We start from the raw sequence: 22,262 nt of genomic DNA, 5'->3' as shown, positions 1-22,262 counted from the left end.
TCTGCTCTGGGTTTACCATCTCTGCTTTGTGTTTACCACCTCTGCTTTGGGTTTACCACCTCTGCTTTGGGGTTACCACCTCTGCTTTGGGGTTACCACCTCTGCTTTGGGGTTACCACCTCTGCTTTGGGTTTACCACCTCTGCTTTGGGTTTACCCACCTCTGCTTTGGGTTTACCACCTCTGCTTTGGGTTTACCACCTCTGCTTTGAGTTTACCACCTCTGCTTTGAGTTTACCACCTCTGCTTTGAGTTTACCACCTTTGCTTTGAGTTTACCACCTCTGCTTTGAGTTTACCACCTCTGCTTTGGGTTTACCACCTCTGCTTTGGGTTTACCACCTCTGCTTTGGGTTTACCACCTCTGCTTTGGGTTTACCACCTCTGCTTTGGGTTTACCACCTCTGCTTTGGGTTTACCACCTCTGCTTTGGGTTTACCACCTCTGCTTTGGGTTTACCACCTCTGCTTTGGGTTTACCACCTCTGCTTTGAGTTTACCACCTCTGCTTTGGGTTTACCACCTCTGCTTTGGGTTTACCACCTCTGCTTTGAGTTTACCACCTCTGCTTTGGGTTTAACCACCTTTCTTTGGTTTACCACCTCCTGCTTTGGGTTTCCACATCTGCCTTTGGGTTTACCACCTCTGCTTTGGGTTACCATCTCTGCTTTGGGTTTACCACCTCTGCTTTGGGTTTACCAACCTCTGCTTTGGGTTTACCACCTCTGCTCTGGTTTACCATCTCTGCTTTGAGTTTACCACCTCTTGCTTTGAGTTTACCACCTCTGCTTTGAGTTTACCACCTCTGCTTTGGGTTTTACCACCTCTGCTTTGGGTTTACCCACCTCTGCTTTGGGTTTACCACCTCTGCTTTGGGTTTACCACCTCTGCCTTGGGTTTACCGACCTCTGCTTTGAGTTTACCACCTCTGCTTTGGGTTTACCACCCTCTGCTTTGGGGTTTACCACCTCTGCTTTGGGTTTACCACCTCTGCTTTGGGTTTACCACCCTCTGCTTTGGGTTTACCCAACCTCTGCTTTGGGTTTACCACCTTCTGCTTTGGGTTTACCACCTCTGCTTTGGGTTTACCATCTCTGCTTTGGGTTTACCACCTCTGCTTTGGGTTTACCACCTCTGCTTTGGGTTTACCACCTCTGCTCTGGGATTACCATCTCTGCTTTGAGTTTACCACCTCTGCTTTGAGTTTACCACCTCTGCTTTGAGTTTACCACCTCTGCTTTGGGTTTACCACCTCTGCTTTGGGTTTACCACCCTCTGCTTTGGGTTTACCACCTCTGCTTGGGTTTACCACCTCTGCTTTGGGTTTACCACCTCTGCTTTGAGTTTACCACCTCTGCTTTGAGTTTACCACCTCTGCTTTGAGTTTACCACCTCTGCTTTGGGTTTACCACCTCTGCTTGGGTTTATCACCTCTGCTTTGGGTTTACCACCTCTGCTTGGGTTTACCACCTCTGCTTTGAGTTTACCACCTCTGTTTTGGGTTTACTACCTCTGCTTTGGGTTTTCCACCTCTGCTTTGAGGATTTCAGACCTCAAAAGTTGAAGGGGAAAGATTGTGCAATTGGATGGTTACTATTTCAGATGGTGATTATCTTTTCCATTCATTTGGGAACTCTCTCTAATGTTAGCCTCTCCTCTGTCTGATTTCTCATAGCTATGGGGCACAGATGGAACCCAATCTCTGGCCCCTGTGGAGCATCAGTATCATCCTCCCTCTGTGCCAGACATACTGTACTCCCTCTGGGACAGACAGATCACAGATCACTGGATATATTTCCCCCTCCATCCCTCCTCTCTACCTGCCCACCCTGTCCCAGCCCGGGCCTCCAGGCCTCCCTGAGATCCAGTCTGCCTATCTCCCACAGTGACTATCATTAATTAAGCGTGTGATTGACTCTCTATCTTCTACCCCCACTTTTCTCTCTCTTTCTCCTTCTCTATGTCTCTGTTTCTCTTTGTCTCCCTCTGTCTCTGTTTCTCTCTGTTTCTCTCTGTCTCTGTTTCTCTCTGTTTCTCTCTGTCTCTCTCTGTCTCTCTCTGTCTCTGTTTCTCTCTGTCTCTCTCTGTCTCCCCCTGTCTCTGTTTCTCTCTGTCTCCCTCTGTCTCTGTTTTTCTCTGTCTCTCTCTGTCTCCCACTGTCTCTGTTTCTCTCTGTTTCTCTCTGTCTCCCTCTGTCTCTGTTTCTCTCTGTCTCCCTCTGTCTCCCTCTGTCTCTGTTTCTCTCTGTCTCCCTCTGTCTCTGTTTCTCTCTGTCTCTCTCTGTCTCTGTTTCTCTTTGTCTCTCTCTGTCTCTCTCTGTCTCCCTCTGTCTCTGTTTCTCTCTGTCTCTCTCTGTCTCCCCCCCTCTTTGTCTCTCTCTGTCTCTCTCTGTCTCCCTCTGTCTCTGTTTCTCTCTGTCTCTCTCTGTCTCCCCCTGTCTCTGTTTCTCTCTGTCTCTCTCTGTCTCCCCCTGTCTCTGTTTCTCTCTGTCTCCCTCTGTCTCTGTTTCTCTTTGTCTCTCTCTGTCTCTCTCTGTTTCTCTCTGTCTCTGTTTCTCTCTGTCTCTGTCTCTCTCTGTCTCTGTTTCTCTCTGTCTCTGTTTCTCTCTGTTTCTCTCTGTCTCTGTCTCCCTCTGTCTCTGTTTCTCTCTGTCTCTCTCTGTCTCCCTCTGTCTCTGTTTCTCTCTGTCTCTCTCTGTCTCTGTTTCTCTCTGTCTCTCTCTGTCTCTGTTTCTCTCTCTCTGTCTCTGTTTCTCTCTGTCTCTCTCTGTCTCTGTTTCTCTCTGTCTCTCTCTGTTTCTCTCTGTCTCCCTCTGTCTCTGTTTCTCTCTGTCTCCCCCTGTCTCTGTTTCTCTCTGTCTCTGTTTCTCTCTGTCTCTCTCTGTCTCTCTCTGTCTCCCTCTGTCTCTGTTTCTCTCTGTCTCCCTCTGTCTCTGTTTCTCTCTGTCTCTCTCTGTCTCTCTCTGTCTCTGTTTCTCTCTGTCTCTCTCTGTCTCCCTCTGTCTCTGTTTCTCTCTGTTTCTCTCTGTCTCCCTCTGTCTCTGTTTCTCTCTGTCTCCCCCTGTCTCTGTTTCTCTCTGTCTCTGTTTCTCTCTGTCTCTCTCTGTCTCTCTCTGTCTCTCTCTGTCTCCCTCTGTCTCTGTTTCTCTCTGTCTCCCTCTGTCTCTGTTTCTCTCTGTCTCTCTCTGTCTCTCTCTGTCTCCCCCTGTCTCTGTTTCTCTCTGTCTCCCTCTGTCTCTGTTTCTCTCTGTTTCTCTCTGTCTCTGTTTCTCTCTGTTTCTCTCTGTCTCTGTTTCTCTCTGTCTCTCTCTGTCTCTGTTTCTCTCTGTCTCTCTCTGTCTCCCTCTGTCTCTGTCTCCCCCTGTCTCTGTTTCTCTCTGTCTCCCTCTGTCTCTGTTTCTCTTGGTCTCTCTCTGTCTCTCTCTGTCTCCCTCTGTCTCTGTTTCTCTCTGTCTCTCTCTGTTCTCCCCCTGTCTCTGTTTCTCTCTGTCTCCCTCTGTCTCTGTTTCTCTCTGTCTCCCTCTGTCTCTGTTTCTCTCTGTTTCTCTCTGTCTCTCTCTGTCTCTCTCTGTCTCTGTTTCTCTCTGTCTCTCTCTGTCTCTCTCTGTCTCCCTCTGTCTCTGTTTCTCTCTGTTTCTCTCTGTCTCTCTCTGTCTCTCTCTGTCTCTCTCTGTCTCTCTCTGTCTCTCTCTGTCTCTCTCTGTCTCCCTCTGTCTCTGTTTCTCTCTGTCTCTCTCTGTCTCTCTCTGTCTCTGTTTCTCTCTGTCTCCCTCTGTCTCTGTTTCTCTATGTCTCCCTCTGTCTCTGTTTCTCTCTGTTTCTCTCTGTCTCCCTCTGTCTCTGTTTCTCTCTGTTTCTCTCTGTCTCTGTTTCTCTCTGTTTCTCTCTGTCTCTCTCTGTCTCCCTCTGTCTCTGTTTCTCTCTGTCTCTCTCTGTCTCCCTCTGTCTCTGTTTCTCTCTGTTTCTCTCTGTCTCTGTTTCTCTCTGTTTCTCTCTGTCTCTCTCTGTCTCCCTCTGTCTCTGTTTCTCTCTGTCTCTCTCTGTCTCCCTCTGTCTCTGTTTCTCTCTGTTTCTCTCTGTCTCTGTTTCTCTCTGTTTCTCTCTGTCTCTCTCTGTCTCTGTTTCTCTCTGTCTCTCTCTGTCTCCCTCTGTCCTCTGTTTTTCTCTGTCTCTCTCTGTCTCCCCCTGTCTCTGTTTCTCTCTGTCTCCCTCTGTCTCTGTTTCTCTCTGTCTCTCTCTGTCTCCCTCTGTCTCTGTTTCTCTCTGTTTCTCTCTGTCTCTGTTTCTCTCTGTTTCTCTCTGTCTCCCTCTGTCTCTGTTTCTCTATGTCTCCCTCTGTCTCTGTTTCTCTCTGTTTCTCTCTGTCTCCCTCTGTCTCTGTTTCTCTCTGTTTCTCTCTGTCTCTCTCTGTCTCCCTCTGTCTCTGTTTCTCTCTGTCTCCCTCTGTCTCTGTTTCTCTCTGTCTCCCTCTGTCTCTGTTTCTCTCTGTTTCTCTCTGTCTCTGTTTCTCTCTGTCTCTCTCTGTCTCCCTCTGTCTCTGTTTCTCTCTGTTTCTCTGTCTCCCTCTGTCTCTGTTTTTCTCTGTTTCTCTCTGTCTCTCTCTGTCTCCCTCTGTCTCTGTTTCTCTCTGTCTCCCTCTGTCTCTGTTTCTCTCTGTCTCCCTCTGTCTCTGTTCTCTCTGTTTCTCTCTGTCTCCCTCTGTCTCTGTTTCTCTCTGTCTCCCACTGTCTCTGTTTCTCTCTGTCTCTCTCTGTCTCCCTCTGTCTCTGTTTCTCTCTGTCTCTCTCTGTCTCTGTTTCTCTCTGTCTCTCTCTGTCTCTGTTTCTCTCTGTCTCTCTCTGTCTCCCTCTGTCTCTGTTTGTCTCTGTTTCTCTCTGTCTCCCCTCTGTCTCTGTTTCTCTCTGTCTCCCCCTGTCTCTGTTTCTCTCTGTCTCTGTTTCTCTCTGTCTCTCTCTGTCTCTCTCTGTCTCCCTCTGTCTCTGTTTCTCTCTGTCTCCCTCTGTCTCTGTTTCTCTCTGTCTCTCTCTGTCTCTCTCTGTCTCTGTTTCTCTCTCTGTCTCTCTCTGTCTCCCTCTGTCTCTGTTTCTCTCTGTCTCCCTCTGTCTCTGTTTCTCTCTGTCTCCCCCTGTCTCTGTTTCTCTCTGTCTCTGTTTCTCTCTGTCTCTCTCTGTCTCTCTCTGTCTCCCTCTGTCTCTGTTTCTCTCTGTCTCCCTCTGTCTCTGTTTCTCTCTGTCTCTCTCTGTCTCTCTCTGTCTCCCCCTGTCTCTGTTTCTCTCTGTCTCCCTCTGTCTATGTTTCTCTCTGTCTCCCTCTGTCTCTGTTTCTCTCTGTCTCTCTCTGTCTCTGTTTCTCTCTGTCTCTCTCTGTCTCTGTTTCTCTCTGTCTCTCTCTGTCTCTCTCTGTCTCTCTCTGTCTCTCTCTGTCTCCCTCTGTCTCTGTTTCTCTCTGTCTCTCTCTGTCTCTCTCTGTCTCTGTTTCTCTCTGTCTCCCTCTGTCTCTGTTTCTCTATGTCTCCCTCTGTCTCTGTTTCTCTCTGTTTCTCTCTGTCTCTCTCTGTCTCCCCTGTCTCTGTTTCTCTCCGTCTCCCCTCTGTCTCTGTTTCTCTCTGTCTCCCTCTGTCTCTGTTTCTCTCTGTCTCCCTCTGTCTCTGTTTCTCTCTGTTTCTCTCTGTCTCTGTTTCTCTCTGTTTCTCTCTGTCTCTCTCTGTCTCCCTCTGTCTCTGTCTCCCTCTGTCTCTGTTTCTCTTTGTCTCTCTCTGTCTCTCTCTGTCTCCCTCTGTCTCTGTTTTCTCTCTGTCTCTCTCTGTCTCCCCCTGTCTCTGTTTCTCTCTGTCTCCCTCTGTCTCTGTTTCTCTCTGTCTCCCTCTGTCTCTGTTTCTCTCTGTTTCTCTCTGTCTCTCTCTGTCTCTGTTTCTCTCTGTCTCTCTCTGTCTCCCTCTGTCTCTGTTTCTCTCTGTTTCTCTCCTCTGTCTCTCTCTGTCTCTCTCTGTCTCTCTCTGTCTCTCTCTGTCTCCCTCTGTCTCTGTTTCTCTCTGTCTCTCTCTGTCTCTCTCTGTCTCTGTTTCTCTCTGTCTCCCTCTGTCTCTGTTTCTCTATGTCTCCCTCTGTCTCTGTTTCTCTCTGTTTCTCTCTGTCTCCCTCTGTCTCTGTTTCTCTCTGTTTCTCTCTGTCTCTCTCTGTCTCCCTCTGTCTCTGTTTCTCTCCGTCTCCCTCTGTCTCTGTTTCTCTCTGTCTCCCTCTGTCTCTGTTTCTCTCTGTCTCCCTCTGTCTCTGTTTCTCTCTGTTTCTCTCTGTCTCTGTTTCTCTCTGTTTCTCTCTGTCTCTCTCTGTCTCTCTCTGTCTCCCTCTGTCTCTGTTTCTCTCTGTCTCTCTCTGTCTCCCTCTGTCTCTGTTTCTCTCTGTTTCTCTCTGTCTCTGTTCTCTCTGTTTCTCTCTGTCTCTCTCTGTCTCCCTCTGTCTCTGTTTCTCTCTGTCTCTCTCTGTCTCCCTCTGTCTCTGTTTCTCTCTGTTTCTCTCTGTCTCTGTTTCTCTCTGTTTCTCTCTGTCTCTCTGTCTCTGTTTCTCTCTGTCTCTCTCTGTCTCCCTCTCTCTCTGTTTTTCTCTGTCTCTCTCTGTCTCCCCCTGTCTCTGTTCTCTCTGTCTCCCTCTGTCTCTGTTTCTCTCTGTCTCTCTCTGTCTCCCTCTGTCTCTGTTTCTCTCTGTTTCTCTCTGTCTCTGTTTCTCTCTGTTTCTCTCTGTCTCCCTCTGTCTCTGTTTCTCTATGTCTCCCTCTGTCTCTGTTTCTCTCTGTTTCTCTCTGTCTCCCTCTGTCTCTGTTTCTCTCTGTTTCTCTCTGTCTCTCTCTGTCTCCCTCTGTCTCTGTTTCTCTCTGTCTCCCTCTGTCTCTGTTTCTCTCTGTCTCCCTCTGTCTCTGTTTCTCTCTGTTTCTCTCTGTCTCTCTCTGTCTCCCCCTGTCTCTGTTTCTCTCTGTCTCTGTTTCTCTCTGTCTCTCTCTGTCTCTCTCTGTCTCCCTCTGTCTCTGTTTCTCTCTGTCTCCCTCTGTCTCTGTTTCTCTCTGTCTCTCTCTGTCTCTGTTTCTCTCTGTCTCTCTCTGTCTCCCTCTGTCTCTGTTCTCTCTGTTTCTCTCTGTCTCCCTCTGTCTCTGTTTCTCTCTGTCTCCCCCTGTCTCTGTTTCTCTCTGTCTCTGTTTCTCTCTGTCTCTCTCTGTCTCTCTCTGTCTCCCTCTGTCTCTGTTTCTCTCTGTCTCCCTCTGTCTCTGTTTCTCTCTGTCTCTCTCTGTCTCTCTCTGTCTCCCCCTGTCTCTGTTTCTCTCTGTCTCCCTCTGTCTATGTTTCTCTCTGTCTCCCTCTGTCCTCTGTTTCTCTCTGTCTCTCTCTGTCTCTGTTTCTCTCTGTCTCTCTCTGTCTCTGTTTCTCTCTGTCTCTCTCTGTCTCTCTCTGTCTCTCTCTGTCTCTCTCTGTCTCCCTCTGTCTCTGTTTCTCTCTGTCTCTCTCTGTCTCTCTCTGTCTCTGTTTCTCTCTGTCTCCCTCTGTCTCTGTTTCTCTATGTCTCCCTCTGTCTCTGTTTCTCTCTGTTTCTCTCTGTCTCCCTCTGTCTCTGTTTCTCTCTGTTTCTCTCTGTCTCTCTCTGTCTCCCTCTGTCTCTGTTTCTCTCCGTCTCCCTCTGTCTCTGTTTCTCTCTGTCTCCCTCTGTCTCTGTTTCTCTCTGTCTCCCTCTGTCTCTGTTTCTCTCTGTTTCTCTCTGTCTCTGTTTCTCTCTGTTTCTCTCTGTCTCTCTCTGTCTCCCTCTGTCTCTGTCTCCCTCTGTCTCTGTTTCTCTTTGTCTCTCTCTGTCTCTCTCTGTCTCCCTCTGTCTCTGTTTCTCTCTGTCTCTCTCTGTCTCCCCCTGTCTCTGTTTCTCTCTGTCTCCCTCTGTCTCTGTTTCTCTCTGTCTCCCTCTGTCTCTGTTTCTCTCTGTTTCTCTCTGTCTCTCTCTGTCTCTGTTTCTCTCTGTCTCTCTCTGTCTCCCTCTGTCTCTGTTTCTCTCTGTTTCTCTCTGTCTCTCTCTGTCTCTCTCTCTGTCTCTCCTCTGTCTCCCTCTGTCTCTGTTTCTCTCTGTCTCTCTCTGTCTCTCTCTGTCTCTGTTTCTCTCTGTCTCCCTCTGTCTCTGTTTCTCTATGTCTCCCTCTGTCTCTGTTTCTCTCTGTTTCTCTCTGTCTCCCTCTGTCTCTGTTTCTCTCTGTTTCTCTCTGTCTCTCTCTGTCTCCCTCTGTCTCTGTTTCTCTCCGTCTCCCTCTGTCTCTGTTTCTCTCTGTCTCCCTCTGTCTCTGTTTCTCTCTGTCTCCCTCTGTCTCTGTTTCTCTCTGTTTCTCTCTGTCTCTGTTTCTCTCTGTTTCTCTCTGTCTCTCTCTGTCTCTCTCTGTCTCCCTCTGTCTCTGTTTCTCTCTGTCTCTCTCTGTCTCCCTCTGTCTCTGTTTTCTCTCTGTTTCTCTCTGTCTCTGTTTCTCTCTGTTTCTCTCTGTCTCCCTCTGTCTCTGTTTCTCTCTGTCTCTCTCTGTCTCCCTCTGTCTCTGTTTCTCTCTGTTTCTCTCTGTCTCTGTTTCTCTCTGTTTCTCTCTGTCTCTCTCTGTCTCTGTTTCTCTCTGTCTCTCTCTGTCTCCCTCTGTCTCTGTTTTTTCTCTGTCTCTCTCTGTCTCCCCCTGTCTCTGTTTCTCTCTGTCTCCCTCTGTCTCTGTTTCTCTCTGTCTCTCTCTGTCTCCCTCTGTCTCTGTTTCTCTCTGTTTCTCTCTGTCTCTGTTTCTCTCTGTTTCTCTCTGTCTCCCTCTGTCTCTGTTTCTCTATGTCTCCCTCTGTCTCTGTTTCTCTCTGTTTCTCTCTGTCTCCCTCTGTCTCTGTTTCTCTCTGTTTCTCTCTGTCTCTCTCTGTCTCCCTCTGTCTCTGTTTCTCTCTGTCTCCCTCTGTCTCTGTTTCTCTCTGTCTCCCTCTGTTTCTCTCTGTCTCCCTCTGTCTCTGTTTCTCTCTGTTTCTCTCTGTCTCTGTTTCTCTCTGTCTCTCTCTGTCTCCCTCTGTCTCTGTTTTTCTCTGTTTCTCTCTGTCTCTCTCTGTCTCCCTCTGTCTCTGTTTCTCTCTGTCTCCCTCTGTCTCTGTTTCTCTCTGTCTCCCTCTGTCTCTGTTTCTCTCTGTCTCCCTCTGTCTCTGTTTCTCTCTGTCTCCCTCTGTCTCTGTTTCTCTCTGTCTCCCTCTGTCTCTGTTTCTCTCTGTTTCTCTCTGTCTCTGTTTCTCTCTGTTTCTCTCTGTCTCTCTCTGTCTCTCTCTGTCTCCCTCTGTCTCTGTTTCTCTCTGTCTCTCTCTGTCTCCCTCTGTCTCTGTTTCTCTCTGTTTCTCTCTGTCTCTGTTTCTCTCTGTTTCTCTCTGTCTCTGTTTCTCTCTGTCTCTGTTTCTCTCTGTTTCTCTGTGTTTCTCTCCGTCTCCCTCTGTCTCTGTTTCTCTCTGTTTCTCTCTGTCTCTGTTTCTCTCTGTCTCTCTCTGTCTCCCCTGTCTCTGTTTCTCTCTGTCTCCCTCTGTCTCTGTTTCTCTCTGTTTCTCTCTGTCTCTGTTTCTCTCTGTTTCTCTCTGTCTCTGTTTCTCTCTGTCTCTGTTTCTCTCTGTTTCTCTCTGTCTCCCTCTGTCTCTGTTTCTCTCTGTCTCTCTCTGTCTCCCCCTGTCTCTGTTTCTCTCTGTTTCTCTCTGTCTCTCTCTGTCTCCCTCTGTCTCTGTTTCTCTCTGTCTCCCTCTGTCTCTGTTTCTCTCTGTCTCTGTTTCTCTCTGTCTCCCTCTGTCTCTGTTTCTCTCTGTCTCTGTTTCTCTCTGTCTCCCTCTGTGTCTGTTTCTCTCTGTCTCCCTCTGTCTCTGTTTCTCTCTGTCTCTCTCTGTCTCCCCCTGTCTCTGTTTCTCTCTGTCTCCCTCTGTCTCTGTTTCTCTCTGTCTCTCTCTGTCTCTGTTTCTCTCTGTCTCCCTCTGTCTCTGTTTCTCTCTGTCTCTCTCTGTCTCCCCCTGTCTCTGTTTCTCTCTGTTTCTCTCTGTCTCTCTCTGTCTCCCTCTGTCTCTGTTTCTCTCTGTCTCCCTCTGTCTCTGTTTCTCTCTGTCTCTGTTTCTCTCTGTCTCCCTCTGTCTCTGTTTCTCTCTGTCTCTGTTTCTCTCTGTCTCCCTCTGTGTCTGTTTCTCTCTGTCTCCCTCTGTCTCTGTTTCTCTCTGTCTCTCTCTGTCTCCCCCTGTCTCTGTTTCTCTCTGTCTCCCTCTGTCTCTGTTTCTCTCTGTCTCTCTCTGTCTCTGTTTCTCTCTGTCTCCCCCTGTCTCTGTTTCTCTCTGTCTCCCCCTGTCTCTGTTTCTCTCTGTCTCTCTCTGTCTCTGTTTCTCTCTGTCTCTGTTTCTCTCTGTCTCCCTCTGTCTCTGTTTCTCTCTGTCTCTGTTTCTCTCTGTCTCCCTCTGTGTCTGTTTCTCTCTGTCTCCCTCTGTCTCTGTTTCTCTCTGTCTCTCTCTGTCTCCCCCTGTCTCTGTTTCTCTCTGTCTCCCTCTGTCTCTGTTTCTCTCTGTCTCTCTCTGTCTCTGTTTCTCTCTGTCTCCCCCTGTCTCTGTTTCTCTCTGTCTCCCCCTGTCTCTGTTTCTCTCTGTCTCTCTCTGTCTCCCCCTGTCTCTGTTTTTCTCTGTCTCCCTCCCCTGCAGTTAGCTCCAATTCAGTCTCTCCGTTTCTCTTTTTCTTACTCTCTCTCTCTCTCTTTCTGTCTCTCTCTCTCTTTCTCAATCTCACACACAAACTCACAGCCAGGACCCAAGCAAGACTCTGCAGCATCATTTAGTCTACCCCCTCAACTCCACACCTCTCCTCAACCTCCTCCTCGACCTACCCTCTTCCTGTCCTCCTCACCCTGTCTTCCTAAGGTCTGGGATATCTGCCAACTTATACAGGTTCTCCCCTCACCTCTTCTCATGCCACATAGTTGACAATCAACCCAGGAGCTGTAAACCACAGCCCGAGGAAAATGAATTCACAACGGTGTGACACAATGCTCTGAATCAAAATGGCTACAGCCCTGGGACTTGAGGAAGAGTACCCATAAACAGTCAAGAGAGGAGAAAGAATAACAACTATCTAGAGCTTGCAAATGGAGATCGGCCTGGCCCAGGGGCGCAACTTTCACTGGGGACGGTGGGGCCACATTGTGAAATTGCATGTTTGCCCCTGGTCTGTATTTCTTCAAAAAAAATTTTATTTCTTCTAAAACTAAAGTTGCGCCCCTGGTCTGGCCAATACACATTTGTTAAAAACAACATGACTTGCAAAGCTGGCATGCTTATGCACATTTGTTTGTGTATGCTTGGTATCAGTCACCAAAATATGCCATTATTCTACAGTGAGAAGAGGTGGTCTCATAAAGAAATCATTAATGAGGAAGGAAAGACAGAAAGGAAGGCCATTATTGACTGTCATCGTGTAATTGATAGTCTGTGGCATAAACCACTATTTTTCTCCCTAACAATACGGCCTATCTTTCATGGTGACCTTGTTGGTGCAGCAGGCAGGAGAGACAGACAGGCAGGGGAGAGAGAGAAAAGGTTCTGAAATGGATCTGAATCAGCAGGACGACACCGGCATAATGCCCTATTGATGCCCATAATGTGTGTGTGTGTGTGTGTGTGTGTACATGTGTGCCCGCCATTCAGACAGATGGAATACAAGGCAGCAACAGGACGTTCTGCTAGGCTCCTGACATTCATGCCAGACATAATGAAGCTTGACATTGGAGATCATTGATGCTGATGACAGTGCTTTTATAGAGACGCCAAAGCATTCAGTACCTAAGTACAACTGGAAAATGCTGAAGTGGTATTACAGTTTGTGCATCCCAAATGGCACCTTAATCCCTGTATAGTGCACTACTTTTGACCATGGCGAGAAGGGTGCCATTTGGGACACAGGCAGAGCATTTCTCGTCTCTTTCCCCTGTGCTGCCCTGAGTTGATGAAGTCCTACAACAGGCAGCGATGACATGAGAGGTCATCATTATTGAGGCGCTGGACAATCTGTTTAAAGGTGCGAGGCAGATAAAAGCTCTTGTGTCTGTCGCTTGGCCCTGTGCTCCAGGGCTCCGGGGAGAGTTATGGCTTTAATATGAACACCGCCAGTTCAATTTGTCCTCCGGGCGTCAACGCAACGCTCACCGTGATTACTTTCTTGGCAAGCCGGAGACATTCATTGGCTTAGAGTCAGGATGCGTTTCACAAAGCCCTCTGTTATATGGCGTGGCGGGGGCAGGGTAGGGAATAAAGGAGGAGAGAGGCATCCATGATGTGTCCCGGATGGCACTATACCCCATTCATAGTGCACTAGTTTTGACCAGAGGCCCTGGTTAAAAGTAGTGCACTACAAAGGGAATAGGGTGCTACACACTCTCGGGGAGACCGAAAACGGACCCTATCTCCATCCCCAGAGCTGGGGCTAACATGATAGGATAGGCATAGAAATAGAATCTCTAGAATGGGTAAATCCCCACAGGACGTCCAACTAAATGGGAATAACTGTTCTATGGATCCTATTTCTATGAGGTTTGGCTGGAAGACCGGCCAAGTTAAACTCGGGCTCACGATATGAGCAATCTTATTGCGATTTGATGTTCCAAACATATTGCTCACAATATGTCTGCTGCAGGGAGACAAGAGACAGCATGAGAAAATTAGTTTTGATTATTCAGGGGAAAGAGAAAAAAAAGATGAAATCATGCTGGCTCGCTATTTAAAAAGAAGATGGAGAATAAGCTATAGGATGAACAATATATTGTTTGAGTATGTCCAACATGTAATATGCTGTAACAATCTCATCTCTCACTCACACATCTCTCCATTCCCTCCCTCCAAGATAATTCCTCTTCCCACCAAACAAACCCCCAGTCTCTCACAAACCTTATCCTTTCTATCTCTTTATTCCCCCAATCCCCTACCTGAATGGTGGGTGGAGAGCGCTGTTTCCTCGTGGTGGTCGTAGACAAAGTGGTGGTGGTCTCTATGAAGGTGGTGGACATCTCAGGTGGCACGGAGGTGGTGGTGCGGGCAGCGCCCCTACTGGTGGGTACATCCCCCACCAATCGCACGCTCCCGTTCACCTTGATGTTGGCGTGGCCTTCGGCAGCCATGTTGAGGACCTTGGGATAGGATTGGATAAACTTTATTGTCTCAGAGTGGACAATTGTCTTAAACACACGATACATTACCCAGTTGACACATATATATTGAGAAATCAGTGGAGGCTGGTGGGAGGAGCTATAGGAGGATGGGCTCATTGTAATGGCTGGAATGGAATAAATGGAACAGAGTCAAACATGTGGTTTCTATATGTTAAATGGAACACTATTAATTTCATTCCAGCCATTACAATGAGCCCATCCTCCTATAGCTCCTCCCACCAGCCTCCACTGATAGAAATAGGCCTAAACTACACATTACCCGTGTGGGTCCATGTGTGACATTGGGATCAACATTTAAAAATGGTTTGAAACAAAACAAAGAAAAGATTATTATGCAGTTCCACATGTGTACTTAGAGAAATATATGCAAATTAGCTCATAGCTCCACTTACAATAACAGGACTATACATCCTTTAAGCAGGGTTGATTTATATATTAGCAAGTTACATTCAAGCCCTTTCAGGGACTTATTCAAGCACTTCTTTTAAATATCCAAGAACCTGTGTAGCAAGTAGCCTGGCAGTTAAGGGCATTGAGCCAGTAACCAAAAGGTTGCTGGTTCAAATCCCAGAGCCGACTATGTGAAAAATCTGTCGATGTGCACTTGACCCTAATTGTGCCTGTAAGTCGCTCTGGATAAGAGCTCTGCTTAAATGACTCAAAGTGAATAATTTAGATGTATGTACATATAGCCCTTAATATTGAACCACTACCACTTTAAGAATAATGCATTTTTTTAGGCCTTGCAAAGGATTGATTTCAAATTATTATTGTATTCTAAAACAATGTATATGAGAATAATGTGGACTGAATAAATAAATTGGATGCATGCATGACGATTTTTCTGCAGCCTATGTGGACAACACAGGCACATATAATACATCCATGAAGAGCAGTAGCCTTAATCTCACCATCTCTGTTTTTATAATATAATATACACTGCTCAAAAAATAAAGGGAACAATTAAACAACACAATGTAACTCCAAGTCAATCACACTTCTGTGAAATCAAACTGCCCAACACTGATTGACAATAAATTTCACATGCTGTTGTGCAAATGGAATAGACAACAGGTGGAAATTATAGGCAATTAGCAAGACACCCCCAATAAAGGAGTGGTTCTGCAGGTGGTGACCACAGACCACTTCTCAGTTCCTATGCTTCCTGGCTGATGTTTTGGTCACTTTTGAATGCTGGCGGTGCTTTCACTCTAGTGGTAGCATGAGACGGAGTCTACAACCCACACAAGTGGCTCAGGTAGTGCAGTTCATCCAGGATGGCACATCAATGCGAGCTGTGGCAAGAAGGTTTGCTGTGTCTGTCAGCGTAGTGTCCAGAGCATGGAGGCGCTACCAGGAGACAGGCCAGTACATCAGGAGACGTGGAGGAGGCCGTAGGAGGGCAACAACCCAGCAGCAGGACCGCTACCTCCGCCTTTGTGCAAGGAGGAGCAGGAGGAGCACTGCCAGAGCCCTGCAAAATGACCTCCAGCAGGCCACAAATGTGCATGTGTCTGCTCAAATGGTCAGAAACAGACTCCATGAGGGTGGTATGAGGGCCCGACGTCCACAGGTGAGGGTTGTGCTTACAGCCCAACACCGTGCAGGACGTTTAGCATTTGCCAGAGAACACCAAGATTGGCAAATTCGCCACTGGCGCCCTGTGCTCTTCACAGATGAAAGCAGGTTCACACTGAGCACATGTGACAGACGTGACAGAGTCTGGAGACGCCGTGGAGAACGTTCTGCTGCCTGCAACATCCTCCAGCATGACCGGTTTGGCGGTGGGTCAGTCATGGTGTGGGGTGGCATTTCTTTGGGGGGCCGCACAGCCCTCCATGTGCTCGCCAGAGGTAGCCTGACTGCCATTAGGTACCGAGATGAGATCCTCAGACCCCTTGTGAGACTATATGCTGGTGCGGTTGGCCCTGGGTTCCTCCTAATGCAAGACAATGCTAGACCTCATGTGGCTGGAGTGTGTCAGCAGTTCCTGCAAGAGGAAGGCATTGATGCTATGGACTGGCACGCCCGTTCCCCAGACCTGAATCCATGTCTCGCTCCATCCACCAATCCACCATCCACCAATCCACCATCCTCCATGCACCACAGACTGTCCAGGAGTTGGCGGATGCTTTAGTCCAGGTCTGTGAGGAGATCCCTCAGGAGACCATCCGCCACCTCATCAGGAGCATGCCCAGGCATTGTAGGGAGGTCATACAGGCACGTGGAGGCCACACACACTACTGAGCCTCATTTTGACTTGTTTTAAGGACATTACATCAAAGTTGGATCAGCCTGTAGTGTGGTTTTCCACTTTAATTTTGAGTGTGACTCCAAATCCAGACCTCCATGAGTTGATCAATTTGATTTCCATTGATCATTTTTGTGTGATTTTGTTGTCATTCAACTATGTAAAGAAAAAAGTATTTAATAAGAATATTTCATTCATTCAGATCTAAGATGTGTTATTTTAGTGTTCCCTTTATTTTTTTGAGCAGTGTATATTATCTTTTGAAATATACATTTTTCACAAAAGTAGTGCACTGGGCCTTATTCCCCAATTTGTTGCTGGAAAGAAGAGTATTAGCAGACAGACATCGACATCTGTAGCACCAGCAAGCGTTGATTTTTCCAGCATCTCCACTTGTATAGTTAAGGACAGTATCTTGCCGGATTAAATAGTTGGAATTGTAAGAGATGTTGACCTGTCCCTTCCTCTGTGATTCATTCTAATGGAATCCAGAAAGAACAAAACCCTGTCCTCAAACATTTACATCACAAGGTGTAAAGTTATAGGCAAAGACAAATAACATGGATAACATCAAATAACATCAAATAACATGGAAACAACCCCTTTCTGTGCAGTATTCATTTACCAACCTTTACATATCATTTAATGTAAATGTACATTACTGTATTGTACATAGGCTGGTCATTTAGGTGTGTACTTGTTGACTTTCCATCACCATGAAGAAAAACAAAGACCAATACAGTAATTGAGTACATTGAGACATCAAGTGGTTTGTGATGAGGTGGCTTCGTTGGTAGAGCATGGAGCTTGCAATGCAAGGATTGTGGGTTCGATTCCCACGAGTGACAAACATGAAAATGTATGTTTGGACAAGAGGCCACTAAAATGGAATGAATAGACCCTTTCAGTTTTCACATAGAAATAAGTTGAATTATGCAAAGTATTTCAAGAAACTAGGAGACATATATTAAGCAATTATTTTTTAGATTCCCAAGAATTATCAGATGAACTGTTTTGTACAGATTATTATCAGACTCAAGTTACAAATGCTTGTAAACACTCAAATAGGTCTACATTTAGTTTTTTAAATTAAAAACAACACAAAATTAGTGCACTGGGCCTTTACTAGTCCTGTATTAGCAGACTGATATAGACGTCTTCAGCGCTGGCAAAGCGCACATGGTTTTACTGCAACAGATTAGCTCCACAAAACCTGTCAACTAAAGCAACGGGAAACAAACATCTCTCACAAAAATGAAATCATGGAAAGTTATAAGGGAGCAGGGGAACTTAAGAATTGAGTACAATAATTACCAGGACTTTTCCAGCAACAAATTGGGGAATTTCAAGATAGGACTATTCCAGTAGTTGAATTTTCTTTTGTTGCTCCAAATTCAAGTTCAAGTAGGCTACTTCAAACCCCTTGTAATTGTTTAAAATTGCAGGTGTAACATGGAAACTGAAATGTATTTGTCATGGTATTTCATTACCAGATCATATTGTGAAGAAGCCCACTAGGCCATGTCATTTGTTGTCAGTACATCAAGAATAATGAATATGAACAGCGTTGGGTGTTGCGCAATAGTCTATCCTATACAATTATGCACAGTAGACTTGGTGTCCAATCCGAGGCACAAAGACATATGCAAACATGAACTCATTACCTCGATGCTTTCTGTGTTAAGTCTAACGAGACCCTGCTGTAAATCAACCAGACAACAACAGATTGTCGACATCAGTTCGCTAGGGATGTTAGATCCAACTTGGATCCAGGCACAGCCACCTTCACCGGCATAATGAATGAGACGTACAACATCTCTGGACATTCCTCGCAAACACCTTTTTATTTTCAGCACTCGGGCTGTTGTAGGATCGCATGCGCCATCACAACAACTGTTCCTCACTTGACTGTCATTCAGACGATTCCTTCCTGGATCAGATGAGGATGTGTGAAATGATCACGGCGAAGCCTTTTCAAACAGCACAACACCAAACGTGCATCCAGCAAGTATTATAGGCTACACGATTATTGAATAACCACGTCAATGCCATTTTATGTCACACGATTTTGGACAAATCCATCAAGACGCCAACCATGAGAAAGGGTTACAGGTTTTAAATCAACCTGTGAATTTCATGGAATATAGACACGGTATGTCACCCCTTTATATCTTCATGTAATGACATGAAACAAATGGTCCGATTATTATCGATGACTTATCAACAGCTGTAACAAGTTGTCCAGCGTAGGAAACCCTCCCTGGTGCCCTAGTTTACAGAAAGACCCATGTTTGTCATACACATTGTACACATCTCATATTTCATTGCACACTACCCTTACACAATTCTTCCAGTGAACTTCCCTGGTTTTCCAGAAATCCTGGTTTGAATTTGGGGAAAGTTAGTGGAAGTATGGGGATGTTACCGGACATTTGCAACACTACGTGGGAACAAAATAGTTTTTATATACCTTGAGGCCGTTGTAGTAGAGACCGGACAGCTGTCCCTGGTAGGGACGTTTACGGTCATTACCGCCTATAGAGATGGTAGCCTGGGTGTTGAAGATGGTGAGCTGCCGGCCTGAGAGGAGAGGGGAGGGGGACAGCAGGGAGGACACCATTACAATGCACTTTAATGGGTTGAAATTGATCCATTTAAGTAGTCTGCACTCATAATGTCCTTAAGTTGGTTGTACTCAAATCGTTTAAGTACTCTGCACTTACAATATACTCTAACGGTCATTTGGGGAGGAGCACTGGGAGTCAGCGTAAGTTAAGGTGTGATGTTGCACTGTATCTAGACGGCTGTATATTCAGTGTGTTAATGTTTCCATTGCTTTTGTATGTAAATAAACCATTGAAAATAAGGTCTGTTAAGTGTGTTTGGAAAAGGTCTTTGTCTTATGGAAAAAGAAGAAGAGCAGAGCTCACCACACTTGCAATGCCCTGAACAATGCAATATAATCATGCAGTTGAATTATTTTGAACTTACCTTTGTATTGTAATATAATATGATCAAATGTAACTAATAGACTCTCGTGCATGTCATGACATCCACGGTAAACGTCATTAAACGGGAGTTAAACGTCGCAGTCAGAACACATTGCTAATGCATAATTTCTGAAATGAAATGTACAAATAACACTTGCCGAATGCAGGGGACTCTTAATTGGAAATCACATTTCTACAACACGCACACGCACACGCACACGCACACGCACACGCACACGCACACGCACACACACACACACACACACACACACACACACACACACACACACACACACACACACACACACACACACACACGTGGCAGGGTTATTGCGTTTGTCACATACACAATTCCAGTTAAAATAGATTGGGCATGAAATGACATGGAAAAGGAATATCATCGTAACATCAAAATAAATATCATGTTGATTCATGCATGTGGTAACACTGTGGGAATTCAGAAACCTTGGGTTTTTAGATGTTGTTAAAGGGACTTTATAATCATCTTAACAGGTTTAGGCAATGACTTTTAAACATAGTTTATAATGATATTACGTCAAGCAGGAAACGTAGTATAGTAGAAAGTATTAGGAGCGTCATTCTCCTATACACCCCTCCATTGTAATAAACGGTAGCGTGGCAGCGACTAGATAGTGAAGAGTAAAACACTGTTTGGAATGAAAGCAGACTATTTCATTCCAGAATGACTATTTCATTACAGTCTATTTCAGTGCAGTATGCACAGTGCAGTATGCACAGTGCAGTATGCACAGTGATAGCTCTGCACAGCACCAAGATCAGTCTAAAACAATAGGCACCAAATAACAGTACAAAATATGCCCTCTGTTTCATTCGTCCTCAAATATGGCATGAGCTTTGAGCAAGACGCTCAATTCATAGTCTAAAGCTTTGTTGTTTAACACCTATTGGCTGTACGATTGAGACGTATTTCTCAGATGTGTTCATGTATGGTTTATGGATTACACCAGTCCCTTTAACTGTTCAGCATCAATGATTCAAACTGATTATAAACAACAATGACAAAAGGGAAATGGCACTAAAAAAAAATTTGACGTAAAAACTAACAAAAAAATAAAATTGACAGTAAAGTTTAGTTTAATTATGGTTTAAAGGGTTTAAAAAGCCATTTTCATTGTAGAAGGATTGAGGGGTAACAAGCCAATGACATGAAAAGAAAAGAAAAACATTCTAGAACAATCTAGAAGATCTGGTAAAAGGTTTACCTTTCTCCTGTAGCCAATCTTCTACCGGCCTCTTATAATTGAATGGGATTTTCTTATTAGCCATTTGATAGCGCTCAACATCGCTTGGCCCTTTAAAGTTTGAAAGTTTAGAGAACAGCTTAAAACAGTCGGCAAAGGCAACTGTCAAACAGTCATCATTCACATTTAGACACCGATTTAGAAAAGTTATTTAGCCTTGTTTATAAAGAAATGTTAGTTTCAACATAAATGTTTAGTTGTAAGTTTAATTTGAAAAAACTTAGTAAGACATTTTTTTTTGTGTGCAAATGGTCTACTTGCGTAAAGCACGGTTTCCAATATTGCCTAACAAATATTCAGTAAAACCATGTCCATGAGACCAGAACACACAAAGAACGTGGAAAGACGTGTGCATTCATGAGTGTTAAACAATACAACACATTTCATTCTCCATAAAACCTGCATTCATGAAAAAGGAGAAAAAAGTGTAAAAGGTTTCCTGTCTCAACAACCCTGGCAGAGATACATCCTTTCCACTGGACAACACCTGTTCTACGTTCCAAATGTTCTCTTAGAGGGTACTACTTGTGACCCGGCCCCTAGGGGGAATACATCAAGGTAATATGGTGTCATTTTAAACAGAACCATCCTCTTACATTTCAAGGGCCGAGGAACAAGTCAGTTAAGCAACAGTATGGAGGGTATGAGGTAGTGAAGGACTGTAAGAAAAGAGAGCTGCAAAGGCTTGTTGGGAGACAAGCGTCTGATGACCGAGATTTGAGGAGGACACGACATACAGATGAGGTTATTAGCAGATGGTGTGTGTGTGATATTAACAGCATCGTGTGTGTGTGAGTGGCACGTGTCTGTGTTATTACCTAGGTAGTGTGTGAGAATGTGTTATAAAGTGCGCAGTGCGAGGTCTCGCTGTTAGTGCTCCCCTAGAAGCAGCCAGTTCGTCTCTGAGACGAAGGAGAACGTGTTCTAGCAGAAGGAATAACTATTTTATGATGAATATATGCAGTGGGGCTTCTATATTAAGTACAATCTCCCTCTCCCCCCCACCCTCTCTCTCTCTCTCTTTCCCTCTTGGTTTCTTTCTCCATCTCTCTCTCTCTCTCTCTCGGTTTCTTTCTCTCTCTCTCTCGTTTCTTTCTCTCTCTCTCTCTCGGTTTCTTTCTCTCTCTCTCTCTTGGTTTCTTTCTCTCTCTCTCTCTTGGTTTCTCTCTCTCTCTCTCTCTCTCTCTCTCTCTCTCTCTCTCTCTCTCTCTCTCTCTCTCTCTCTCTCTCTCTCTCTCTCTCTCTCTCTCTCTCTCTCTCTCTCTCTCTCTCTCTCTCTCTCCCCCCCCTCCTCTCTCTCTCTCTCTCTTGCTCCCTACCTCCCTCTTCCCCCCTGCTGTCTCTCTCTCTCTCTCTCTCTCTCTCTCGTTCTCTTTCTCTCTCTCTCGTTCTCTCTCTCTCTCTCTCGTTCTCTCTCGTTCTCTCTCTCTCTCTCTCTCTCTCTCTCTCTCTCTCTCTCTCTCTCTCTCTCTCTCTCTCTCTCTCTCTCTCTCTCTCTCTCTCTCTCTCTCTCTCTCTCTCTCTCTCTCTCTCTCTCTCTCTCTCTCTCTCTCTCTCTCTCTTCTCTCTCTCTCTCTCTCTCTTCTCTCTCTCTCTCTCTCTCTCTCTCTCTCTCTCTCCCTCTTGGTTTCTTTCTCCATCTCTCTCTCTCTCCCTCTCTCTCTCCCTCTCTCTCTCCCTCTCTCTCTCCCTCTCTCCCTCTCTCCCTCTCTCCCTCTCTAACCTCTTGGTTTCTTTCTCCATCTCTCTCTATCTCTATCCCTCTTTGTACTGTGTTCAATGTCAATATCTATGAGCTATATATCTAATGTATGTTTCTATAAGTCTGTGTGTAAAGTACAATATGATATGCTAACATATAGATGATAGAATGGCCAATACCATTCCTTTGTATGCATTGGGATAATTTATGATGCTGTATCCCTTCACCCACACAGAGGTAACCATCCATTTTTACTATCACTTTGGAGAGTTCAAATTTGATGCCAATGTTTTTCAAGCAGCGAGCGGTACTAGCGACGTCTGTGAACTGCGTACTGAATAATGGAGAATGTGAAATGATGTCACACCCTCGATGAGGATGTTTTAGAGAAACAAAAGACACTTTGACAATGTACAGAGGAATAAAGAATGTATTGACTGCAGTGTTTTTGGAGAGGAAAATTGGAAGTGCGATACTTCAAAAGCGTGAGCATAGTGAATGTACTTCAAACGTCTCTTTTAATAATGCGTCGCGGCACGGCTCGCCGAGTCAAACGCTCTCAGAGGACACATCTCGGATATGATAACGTGACAACATGTTTCTGTTCTGCAGGGGGACCTCTTTTTACTCCACTTCATCACATATCCCCCCAAACTATGTGACGTCGGTGGGGAAGAGGGGAGAACACAGAACTGACTTAGCTGACGGCTGTTTGGAGTCTCTCTCTCTGCCTTTCTTCCTCTGTTTATTCTACTTTTATTCTTATTTTCAGAACAAAGAGAAAGAAAAAAATGATGTGGCTTCAAAGCATTCAGGTTAGTGAGTGTTGATTGGGGGAAGAGGAGA

The 22,262-nt window shown here is 45.6% G+C and overlaps 1 protein-coding gene across 1 annotated transcript in view; it reads right to left on the bottom strand.

The window, feature by feature from the left end:
* LOC109901393 (neurexin-3b) overlaps positions 1 to 22,262 on the bottom strand; it is a 524,234-nt gene that overhangs the window by 46,698 nt on the left and 455,274 nt on the right. Inside the window, exons 22-23 of the mRNA XM_031837378.1 lie at positions 17,912 to 18,021; positions 12,948 to 13,148 (exon numbers count right to left, since the gene is read on the bottom strand). Coding sequence (XP_031693238.1) covers positions 12,948 to 13,148; positions 17,912 to 18,021 — 311 coding nt within the window. The remainder of the gene's footprint in view (positions 1 to 12,947; positions 13,149 to 17,911; positions 18,022 to 22,262) is intronic.

The sequence above is a fragment of the Oncorhynchus kisutch genome, linkage group LG12 (assembly GCF_002021735.2).
Source record: "Oncorhynchus kisutch isolate 150728-3 linkage group LG12, Okis_V2, whole genome shotgun sequence".
NCBI lineage: Eukaryota > Metazoa > Chordata > Actinopteri > Salmoniformes > Salmonidae > Oncorhynchus > Oncorhynchus kisutch.
Note: the sequence above shows the minus strand (reverse complement) of the source record. Positions and strands in the feature narration are given on the sequence as shown.